Source organism: Lactuca virosa, chromosome 6 (assembly GCF_052849685.1).
Source record: "Lactuca virosa cultivar CGN04683 chromosome 6, Lactuca_virosa_CGN04683_v6, whole genome shotgun sequence".
Classification (NCBI taxonomy): domain Eukaryota; kingdom Viridiplantae; phylum Streptophyta; class Magnoliopsida; order Asterales; family Asteraceae; genus Lactuca; species Lactuca virosa.
Genome location: NC_136431.1, coordinates 258,941,803 through 258,954,253, shown reverse-complemented (window position 1 = coordinate 258,954,253; position 12,451 = coordinate 258,941,803). Strand labels below are relative to the sequence as shown.

General features: G+C 41.0%; 1 protein-coding gene and 1 pseudogene across 1 annotated transcript; one reads left to right on the top strand and one right to left on the bottom strand.

The window, feature by feature from the left end:
• The first annotated feature begins 8,354 nt into the window (after nt 1–8,354).
• LOC145120283 (putative pectinesterase/pectinesterase inhibitor 24) lies at nt 8,355–10,537 on the top strand. Its single transcript, XM_079056101.1, has 2 exons — nt 8,355–9,405; nt 9,537–10,537. The coding sequence occupies exons 1-2, from the start codon at nt 8,421–8,423 to the stop codon at nt 10,211–10,213; spliced, it is 1,662 nt and encodes a 553-aa protein (XP_078912227.1). The 5' UTR covers nt 8,355–8,420; the 3' UTR covers nt 10,214–10,537.
• Nucleotides 10,538–11,106: 569 nt separating this feature from the next.
• LOC145119514 (uncharacterized) lies at nt 11,107–11,867 on the bottom strand (annotated as a pseudogene).
• Nucleotides 11,868–12,451: the final 584 nt, after the last annotated feature.

Genomic DNA, 12,451 nt, shown 5'->3' with positions numbered 1-12,451 from the left:
TACACTTGTTAAAACCTTTGAAACGAAAAACTCCCTCGTGCATTTTCCCACAAGTACTGCACTGAATCCGACCCTGCTGGCCTCTCAATAGCTGATCCGAACTCTTGGGTCTCTATCTGGGACCCTCTAATATATGTATCTGATCTGGTCCCCTCTTCCCAATGTGCTCCAAGTCAATCCCTCGCTCTCGGCTCCAGAAATCATATCATTCAGGGTCTCGCACCCTGACACACCCACCAACTCAATCGTCAACGGCTGAACTGCAATAGCTGGAGCAACCCCTGCCCCACCCGGGCTACAACTACTCCCAAGTCATAGTTTCCAATCCCGAAAGCATAATAGAATGCAAAATCAATCCATGTCGTCCGATACAAGAGATCCACGGCGAACTCAAAAACCTAGCAGTCCTTCCACTAACTGGCTCACCACTGGAGTCGGGACCAAACCCTGGTCCTTCCTCATGTGTGCTCATCCTCGTCTGGCAAAGCAGCTATCTCCACTATTAGAGCATAACCAAGAATTTTCCTTCCCATAATCTTCTTAGATTCTCCAAGACTCTCACTGATTTGAGTATGGATCTTGTGCTTTCAGTAGTATGGGCCCATACTACCTTCCACACCTATCCATACTTTCCTCAACAATCCTCCTGAATCCTCTAAGTCACCTACTCCACTGGTGCACCAAATATCCGCTAAACAGCAACACAATACCCACCAAGCAACTCCTTGGCTCCCCCTAGGTACCCAACTTCACCGAACCACCCCAATAACTCATTGGAGCATATCCTAGACTTCCCTAGGTTCCCAACCTCACCCTGCCATCAGCTGCTGAAGAACTCCCCATGATGCCATCCATCCACCTCCTGGATATCGTCATATCCACTTAGTAGCTGAATCCCATCACTCAAGAGTTCCACAAAGCACAAAGCACAAAGCATCCGTGCAGTAGCACTCCAATCCAAAGGACTATCATAGAACATTAAGCCTACATATCGCAACTCGTGCTATCCACATCCATCCATCCTCACTATCGGCTACCTTCTGCATGCAAATTATACACAGAACAAGATCTAATAGACTGTCGAATAATAGACTCTACCCTAGGACCACAACCAGAAAAGGAACAGGAAATAAGGCCAAATCAATTATTCTAAGGCTATAAGATCGTAACCGTATACAATTTTAAAAGCATACACTTAGCAGTTACGAATACCAATAATCATTCTCACTCTAGCATGGCATACAGTATCTCCAAGGCTACAGGCATCACATACCAGGTTAATCTATCGTTGACTACTCAGCACTAGCATGCAAGTCTACCAGCTCATACAACATATAAAGGCATTTCTCCTAGCCCTAACTAGCATGCGATTCTCAGATTCATAAATCAAGTCATAACAGATAACATATATGGGTATTCTGGGGAAACTTACTTGAGCTCGGCTGATTGCATGCACTACACCCTTTCTTGTTTTAGAAAACTTTTTCCTTGAAATCATTTTTCTTTTGAAAACCTTACAGATCCTCATTATGAGTTCAGACGCAGCCGAAAGTATGTCCGAATCCCTCAAACCAAGCATCTGATACCAACTTGTAACAACCCAAAAATCAAGGGTAAAAATTTCATATTTAATATAGCTAAAAGATTGATACCATTTATTTCGAACATTTCAAATCATCATTACGTAAAACATTTATCATAGTTCATCCCAAAATCATTCATTGCGGAAATCATAGGTGTGTGCACTGCGATCAATCCGAGCCCTTCTTTTCTAAATCGATAATACCTGAAACCAAAACTGTAAAACGTAAGCACAAAGCTTAGTGAGTTCCCTAGAGCATACCCCACACAATCCACATAACAATCCATATCAGTTATAACAGCTACATAAACCATATCAATCACATATCCATATCAATCACATAGCCATGCATATAAAGATATACGGATGCCGTGGGCTCCCCTCAGGGTCTTACTCCAGGATGTCATGGGCTCCCCACATGGTCTTACACCTAAGTGCCATGGGCTCCCCCTATGGTCTTCAATAGGAAAGCCATGGGCTCTCCACATGGTCTTACATCCAAGTACCATAGGCTCCCCCCATGGTCTTTAATAGGAAAGCCATGGGCTCTCCACATGGTCTTACATCCGGGTGCTATGGGCTCCCCCATGGTCTTCCATGCAAGTATCACAAAGACAACTAGCATACCACATACCACATAGTCAATAGCATACCACATAATCACTAGCATACCACATATACATGCATACCAGACATATCAGTAGTGAATCTACAATAAACACTACAACTAACTGAATGGGCCGGCCTTGGTGCCTTACACCCATTGGTATGGTGAGGATACTCACCTGGCACTGCTGAAGTTCCGTGGATAAAACTCTAGCTGCTGGTTGACAGGTTCCCGAACTGTCAATCATCAAAACGACACCCAATTAATAATCGGGTTCCAATACATAACCATAAATCTACACTTGGGGTAAATGGACCATTTCACCCCTAACCTAGCTTGGTTCCAAAACCAAGGCCCAAACTCACACTCTAAAGGCCTAAAATCCCAATAATCAACTAAGGCCCAACCATTTATTCTAGTCCAAACACTTGGCATTCTGATGGCCCAATAGCTAATAATTCTCAAGGCCAAATTATGGCCCACTTATGGCCCAATTTTCCAAATTGGGCCCAAGCCTCTCTAATTGGTCTTATTCTAAAGCCCAATAATTTCCTTAGTCGATAAATATGTTCCCAATTGGCCCACAAAGGCTCACAGCAGCTTAGTCCAATAAATGGCCCAATAAGAACCCAAACCCAACTAGGGTTTTTTCACATAAAATGAGGATTAGGGTTAAGTGTTCCTACTTAACCCATTAAGGACTTAATCCATTAAGTCCAAACATACGATGAAATCGGGCTTGAGTCATAACTTCACGCCAATGGTCGAAAATGCGGGTCCTGATAAGTCCAAACCAATAATTCGAAAATTAGGGTTATCTAAACCCTAATTAGGGTTTCCAACCCATCACAACCCAATTAGGCCCAAAAGCTAAGTCCTTAGATCCATTAGGGTTTCGTTAGGCCCACAAGGGTTTCATTAGGCCCATTAGGGTTTCGTAAGTCGGGCACACCCACTACCACCTCGGGTAGTGGTGGTCCACGGCGGCTCACGGCGACGAACACCACCTCACGGTGGTGGTTATGGTTCTAGTCCATATTTGTCCAAGCATCCCAAACGAAGTCTAAACACAAACAAAGCACACCGCCACCCAACACGGCGGATGGTGGCGGCAGGAGGCGGCAGCCACCACATCACGGTGGTGGTTAAGAGTTTTCTTTTGATTATACTGGCACCGATTACAATTTACAACACAAATCCCAAATAAACACACACACTAAGATAAACACACACACACAACCACCCTTGTGGTGGCTGGCGATGGTACATGGTGGCAGCCACCACCTCACGGTGGTGGTGGTGGCTTTTCCGAGAAATTCGGCCAACAAAGCACACACAAACACACGCTTCCCATTCGCAGCAAAATCCAGCCACCCACCTGGTGGCGTACGGCAGGCGGCGGTAGAGAGTGGCAGCAGCACTAACGCCAACAGTGGCGACACCACCGGCGGTCACCGCGTTTGGCAACAGCTCACGGAGGAACAACAACACACAGACACGAACGACACCTCCGACTGAGCCATCCACGAGAAACCGGCGACAACCTTGTCTTCAACGGAAAACGGGCTGCGGCGGAGCGGCAGCGCTACAGCCAACGTTAACGGCGACTGGTGGCTTGTTCTTCTTCATTCCCGACGTCCCAACGTCAGTCTTCATCCTCGGCCTCAACAACAGCGGCGACAATGGCACGTCGACAGTGGTGGTGGCGCTCCGATGGTGAAGTAACGGGTGGTGGATGAGGCCTCACATGGCGGCGACTGAAGAAGGAGAAGGAGAAGAATGGTGGAAGTTTGGTAGAATAGCTGCTCGGCGGCCTGGTTTGATCGGAAAACGAATGGAGAATGGTGGCAACGACGTCGGAGACGAAGGGGGGGTATAAGGTGGTGGCGGTTGGAACACATGGCAAGGGTTAGGGTTTACCGGGGTGACGGGTTATATACCCCGAGCCCCATAAGCATTATTTCCATAACGACATAATTAGTCCCTCCTTTCCCTTTTTCTTTCAAACTAAATCCATAATTTACCCTTTTAACCCCAGCCATCCAAAATCCCTTTAACTTAAGTCCCACTAATTACCATGTAGTCCCTCCCTCTACAAAACCTTTTCAACTGAAGTCCTTATGTTACCAAATGGCCCCTGACTTCTAAAAATCTTTACAAAATAAATCCTGAAATTACACTTTAACCCTCGAAAAGTCCAAATTATATTATTTGGCTCCCCGAAACCAACACCCCGCTAAATATTATTGATTTTAGGGCCATTATAATATAAATTATAAATTTACATCTTGGGGTTCCAGGTTTATTATTTAATTAATCTATTTCAAACAGGATGTTACAATAGACAGTATCACAGGTAGTCCTACAGATCTACTAGACTAGCAAATCAAAACTAGCATGCATATCTACTCCATACTCAGCATATCAACAATATCAGGTTATCAAAGCAATGGGACGGCCTTGGTACCTTCGACCCGAAAGTACAGTGAGGAAAACTCACCTCACAAGCAGCATATAACTGATAAGGCACGACTCCGAATCTCAGCTCTCAACTCAAATGCCTACAACCACCAAGTGACCAAATCCATCAAAATCCCAACAATACCCAAAATACCCTCAAGGTCAAACTTGGCCAAAGTCAAAGTCAACGGTCTAGGTCAAAAGTCCATGTCGACCCAACACGTCGTGTCTACTAGCAAACACACCGTGTTTCGATAGCATTCAGACGGTCGGGAAAACCCCAGCCAACACGTCGTATTTGCTCGCAAACACGCCGTATTTGCTCGCAAATACGCCGTGTTTGCCCGAGTTTGCAGCAGCTTAATACATTCAACTGTTTTCTTCGATTCCAGGGACTCCAAGGCTCAGATCTAGACCCAAATGCTATCAAGAAGGATAAAGTTTCCAACTTTATCCATTGGAACTACTCCAAGGGTCCCAAAAACCCAACCACAAGGCTTGAAGGTTCAAGGGCTTAACCACGAAGCACTAAATCCTTGAAGTCTGAAACTCATCCTTTCTAGAAGAGATTCTAGCACCAAAACCATCTCAAAGGTCGGTGCTTTATAGACATGCATGTCCAATGCATGTCTTGAACCCAAAATAGGTCAAAAATAGGGATTGGCCTACTCTCCATGCATGGCATAAAATGTAACATCCCGACTCCCAGGTATAATATTTAATTAATTTGCATTCATGATGTCAGAGCAACTCGACGAGTTGGATGCCCCAACTCGCCGAGTAGAGGAGTTAATGGTCGCGTGATTTTTAGAGTCTACTCGACGAGTTGGAGGACCCCAACTCGACGAGTAAGTGTTGAGTGTGAAAACCCTAATTTTTAGGGTTTCTGTACTATTTAAAGGACCTTAATCCTTCATTTCCACCTCCCTTATCATCTTAGCACTCTGAGAGAAACCCTAATCTAGCTGTAACCTTGTGTGAGAGGAAGAGAGGCTAACACTTCATACTTTGGTGCATTTTTGGAGGAAGATTGAGGAGCAAAAGGCTTGGGACTAGAGGGAGCTCTTGGATCCGGTGTTCATTCATCCCTAGCTTCTGTTTGAAGGTAAAAAGTTACCACCTTGCTCATTGTTTGGTTAGATCCCTTTTCTAGGGAGATTATGGCCTTTTTCCATCCTTCTTTGAGTTCTGGAGTTATTTGAGCTTGCCATGGAGTTGAGACTTCAGATCTGGACAATAGGAGGTCCCTTGAGCCCAAAAGTCCAAGCTTTATCAAGATAGTGGCAAGCTTTTATACATTAAACCCTATATAGAGTTTGTTTTGGCATTTCGAGCCCTAGGTGCCATGCATGGACGTAAAACTTGCAGCTTTACGTGGTATTTCAGCCTTGGGAGGCTAGATCTAGAGTTAGGGACCTTATTTCTGCTTAGAATCATCTGAATGAGAATTTGGTCTAGAGGGACTCGGCGAGTGCATGAGCCAACTCGACGAGTCAGCTAGGGTGTTCCCCGATAGTCTGAACGCGCTACAACTCGACGAGTTGATGAGACAACTCGACGAGTTGAGTTTGAGTTTTCTTGATTCTTCTGAGGACAGGAGGAACTCGACGAGTCACATAGGTGCACTCGTCGAGTTGGGTCAACAGGAACTGTTAACTCGAGTGTTGACTTCCGTTGACTTTTAGGGTTTGGTCAATTGTGGAGTTTGGAGACCATGGAGGGGTAAAATGGTCTTTTCACCCTTTTGAGACCTAGTAGAAGAGTTAGCTTGGTGGTTATTACAAATTCTTGATTAGAGATAATTATACTATGTAGGCGGAGTCTAGACTGTTCGTGGGGTACTAGATCTACTTGCTTACATACGAGGTGAGTCTTCTCACTATATTACCTGAGTGGTAATAATGTGTGACCGGAGGGTCTTATTTGAGTTATCGACCAGAGGGTCCTATGTGCTTATATTGAGTTATGTGATATTATGCATCTTGTCTTTATGATATATGATATATTATTCTGCGCCTTACTGAGTAGGACCGGAGGCTCCAAACCGAGTTGTGAGACCGGAGGGTCCTCACTGAGATACATGACTGGAGGGTCCGACCCGAGCTGTGAAGACCGGAGGTTCTTCACTGAGACACATGATCGGAGGGTCCACACTGAGCCGTGAGTCCGGAGGGTCCTCACCGAGACGCATGACCGGAGGGTCCATGCCGAGCTATAGCCATGAGAGGCTTATTATTTGTGTATGTGGTATTTTGGGGAACTCACTAAGCTTCGTGCTTACTGTGTTGTGTGATATGTGTTTCAGGTACTTCTTAGGATCGCTGGAAGGCGTCGGCTTGATTGTACACACTTGTTCGAGATTATGTTTGAGGATTCTGGGATCCTATCAGTTGTTTTGTTGATTAGTGATTTCGACAAATGATACATTGTGGTTTTGAGAAAATGTGATATTGAGTTTTATGTGATTTAAAAATGAAATTTTTGTTTGAAAATTTACGATGTTACATCAAAACTCGACTATAGGCTAGATCCAAGACTCTACAAGGTCACCTAGACCCGGAGATTCATAAAGTTGTTGACTTTATGAGATCCAACCATTCCCTTACTCAAGAACAACAAGTTAAAGGGAGAAAAACTCAAGATCTAGCAACATAGAGGAATAAAAATCTGATCTTGGACACTTACAAAGGTCCAAAAGACTGTCAAACTGAAAGATGAGGGCTTCTTTGCTGGATCCTTACTTCCTTCTTCCAACTACTTTCTTCTTTGGCTCCAAAAACACCACACTAGCTCACAAATAAGAGGGAAAGATGATTAGGGTTCTCAAGGGTCGATATGGGGAGTTGGAGACTGATAAAAGACCACCCATTGGGACTTAAGGAGATTATATAGGGTGCAAAACCTTGAAAATTAGGGTTTTCTCAACCAGCCGCCAACACACCGTATTTGCCCACCAACACGTAGTGTTGGTCCAAAAAAACACGCGGCCCAGAAGTTCCTCAACACTATATATATATATATATATATATATATATATATATATATATATATATATATATATATATATATATATATATATATATATATATATATATATATAGGGTGAGGTTCAATAGAGAACCATAATTAACCAAGGAACCAATCTTTTTTTCAACTTTTAGAACTTATTTTTTATCAAAAAAAAAACTAAAAATACAGAAATTCATAACTTTTTATCATTTTTCCAATGATATCAAATTCGAATTTTTTTTTTTTACGTCAAATTCACAATGTGAATCTTTGAAAATTCACAATGTGAATCCGGATTCACACGGTGAATCTGAAAAATATTTTTCACATTCATAATGTTAATATATGAATTTAGATATTTTTAGATTTTTTTTTCGATAAAGAATAACCACTAGAAATTGAAAAAAAAGATTTGGTTCTTTGAAGAACTAATAATTATGGTTCTCTATTCAACTTTTTCATATATATATATATATATATATATATATATATATATATATATATATATATATATATATATATATATATATATATATATATATATATATATATATATACACGTAAAAAAATCGTGTACGACTTGAAAAGTCAGCTGTGTTGTTATTTCTTTTAAGCACTATTACACCATCTATACCAAGGTGCTGTGCACGTAGCTCATGTTTCTTTTCTCATGTTTTTTGTTTTATAAATTGCCATCATTATGAAGTGTTGGACAGACGAAAAAAGCAGTTTGCGTAGAAGAAAGAATTCAAACTAAACGCTATGAATTCTTTAAAATCCTATGGGAAAGTGCATGAAGTCGATCAAATGCGGCTTGACGCTCGCAGGAAAACACGAAAAAGGATGGCTGTTGTAGCAATATCATCTCTTATTCTTGTTATTGTCGTGGTTTCAGCTGTTGTTGGAACTACACAGAGCAAAAACCACAGCCAAATGGATGGTGATTCACAATCTCCATCAGCCATGGTTTCCATTAAAGCCGTTTGTGACAGTACATTGTACCCTGATACCTGTTACAGCTCTCTAGCTCCTCTTGTGAATTCCACCAATATCCATCCTGATCAGTTACTCAAACTCTCTTTTCTAGTCGCCATAGAAGAGCTATCCAAAGCATCCACACTTCCGGAGCTCAAGAACTGCAGCGAACTATTGGAGCTTGCTATTGATCATCTCAACGATACATTGTCGACTGATATTGATTTGAAGTCAATAGGATCTCTGTTAGATGATCTAATGACGTGGCTAAGTGCTGCTGGAACATATCAGCAAACATGCATAGACAGTATTCAAGAAAATGGTGTAGGCTACCTTAAAAAATCCACGGAGTTAACCAGCAACAGCCTTGCGATCACCAAGGGGTTTTCAAACGCCGCAAGTTCGTTCAACCAAAGAAGAAGATTGATGAGCATTGCAGAAGGAAGCGATGAAATGCCAGAATGGTTGTCTGTAAAAGACAGAAAACTCCTACAGAAGACAAATTTACCGGCTGGCATGAAGGCCGATGTGGTGGTGGCTCAAGACGGCACCGGAAAGTATAAGAAAATTTCTGACGCTCTCATGGCAGTTCCTGATAAGAGCAAGAAAAGATTCGTGATATACGTGAAGAAGGGCGTTTACTTTGAGAATGTTAGGATCGAAAAACCTAAATGGAATGTCATGATGATCGGTGATGGTAAGGATTCTACGATTGTGTCAGGAAGATTAAACGTTGTGGATGGCACTCCAACATTTCAGTCGGCAACTTTTGGTAATATTATATATATATATATATATATATATATATATATATATATATATATATATATATATATATATATATATACAACTGCTTAACACATACTGTATTTACCTTTTCTTAATTTAATTTTGTGTCTGTAGCTGTGTTTGGTAAGGGGTTTATAGCTCGCGATATGGGGTTCCGTAACACTGCTGGAGCAGCCAAGCATCAGGCAGTAGCACTTATGTCAACCGCAGACCTGTCAGTATTCTACCGATGTCGCATTGACGCATTCCAGGATTCTCTATATGCACATTCCAACCGACAATTTTATAAAGAATGCAACATCTATGGAACTGTAGACTTCATCTTTGGCAACTCGGCTGTTGTTCTTCAAAACTGTAACATATTGCCCAGGAGACCGATGACTGGCCAGCAAAACACGATTACAGCTCAAGGCAAGTTTGATCCTAATCAAAACACTGGTATTTCCATTCACAAGTGCACCATTTGGCCATATGGGAACTTAAGCGATATTAACACATATCTCGGTCGTCCATGGAAGAACCATTCAACTACAGCTTATCTTAACAACATGATGGGAAGCTTCATTCATCCAAAGGGATGGTTGCCATGGGTTGGAACAACAGCTCCCGACACAATATTCTATGCAGAGTTTGCTAATTATGGTGCAGGTGCAGCGATAAAGAATAGAGTCACCTGGAAAGGACTGAAATTTATAACCAGCAAGCAAGCGAGTAAGTTCACTGTCAAACGTTTTATCGACGGGGACAAATGGATTAAAGCTACCGGCGTTCCTTACAAATCTGGTCTCTGATTTCTTGAACCTTCTTTTTCCCCGTTCTGAATTATATATCTTTGTTTCATCTATTATTTACATTCATTTTGTAACTGCACTCAAATATAGGGGTGACAATTTATGACACGACACGACAAAAATACACGACACGAAACGAAATTGGACGAAACTGAAATTTGAATTTGTGTTCGTGTCGTGTTCGTGTTAACTGTAAAAAACACGATGTCGTGTCGTGTCGTGTTCGTGTCCAAAATTCGACACGATTTAGTGGTTCTTTATCGTGTTTGTCGTGTTATATTTGATTAAGTATTCATTAAATAAACTAGTTTTTATTATATGTTATATTTTTCGTGTCATGTCGTGTTTATCGTTTTTTAATTCGTTCGTTTTCATGTTACTTAAAAAAAACACGACATCGTGTCGTGTTCGTGTTACATAAAACTTTGTCGTGTCGTGTCGTGTCGTGTCAGACACAAACACGAAACGATAGCACGATTTGCCACCCCTAATCAAATCTCTTCATGCATTGTTTTCAAGGTGTGTATGAAACACAACCAAAATATATTACCTTGCTTTTTCAGTAATTTTTTGTTACTATCTTATCACTTTAGATCAACTTTTTATCGTTGATCGTAATGTACATGAACCCAATTTCGTGGACTAAAACAACGTATTAAACAGTACTACACTGGACAACTAAATGTTTCGATCACGATAATTGATTTTTGTTCAAGCAGTTGTGTTTCCTAATAGTTAATGATATCGTGTGTTATTAAGCTAACCAAACGGAGCTAATTAAACTGAACTGCTTAATTAGGCTCGTTAAAGAAAATTCTACACAGATAAAAAAATGAAAAAAAATCAATGAAAAAACATATCAAGAATAATAAACACTTAAACATTCAACACCTTTAAAGAGGATACTCATGGCTGGCACCATCTCTTCGTGTTGCCATTAACGTTGATTCATCAATAGATTCATTGGCGGAGCTTCAATCTTTCATTTGAGGGGAACCGAAAATATAATTTGTATAAAAATTGGTGAACATGGGGGTCATAGTCAAAATTTTATATTTTAGGGCCTAATATGTATAAAACTAAAGTATAAGGACTATTTTTGCCAAAAAATCAGAGGGGGGGGGGGCACAGCCCCCCTAGCCCCATATAAGATCTGCCCCTGGATTCATAAACAACAGAAGCATTCTCCATTCCATAGCCAACCTGCAAATCAAAGCCACCAACTGATTGCATATGCTCACCTTGGAGAGTTGAGCTCACCTGATTATCAAAGTATGAGTACCGTGATGAACTTTCAGTACTTACATCTATTTTTTGCAAAGTCTATGTTGAGATGACATTTTGGTAAATTCACAATTGGATCCAAAACCAAAGCTGAACCCACGTTAAATCCACTATCGCATCCGGTGAACCGTTGAACCAAGGCCCTGAAGTCGGCCGCGCTAGCATTCAGGACAATGCTTGGTGCTCTCCGAGAAGCTCTTGACTTCCTGCGTATCGGCTTTGGACCAGTTTGGCCAATGGTTCCTTGGCTCGAATCTCTATGGACTGCTATGCTTGTATCATTAGAGGGTTAATCACCGGATTGAGTCATCTCTGTGGTGGGATACTGTTGTATCCACTGATTAGTTGAAAACGGGTTCATGCCATCCATGAGTATCGAGGTTAGCTGGTTTCAGGACTGAGGATATGGAGTTCGTTGTTCAACTCATTAATAAAAAAGTCAGTCTTTAATAGATTATTCTCAATGCTTACTCACGAAGAAATCAACAAGAAGACAGATCTTGTATACTAGGTTATAACCCGTGTACAACCCGATTGACAAAGTAAAATAACATTGAAAATTTAAAAAACATAATATTAATTACAGGTTTGCAGGCAGCAATCATTAACAAATAAAGAAAACTACATTGGCAAACATCTAAAAAGCAAATGGTATTCCAATTGATATTCTATAAAGTATATTCCAATGAACATTTTCGGCAACATATATTCGAAACAATATTTGAAAAAGAACATATTAGTGTACATTGTTAAGAACATATTCTGATACATACATTACAACTCAAACCAAAGTAAAATGTTGTAACAAACAACATTATACCAAATGTGCATATAACCAAAGCAAAAAGAGATCACCATTTTAACCAATTTGACCGAATAAACCCATAAAACCGATGACAACATCCTATATGGCATATGTAATTCACATTTTATCAACGCATAACTATTAATAAC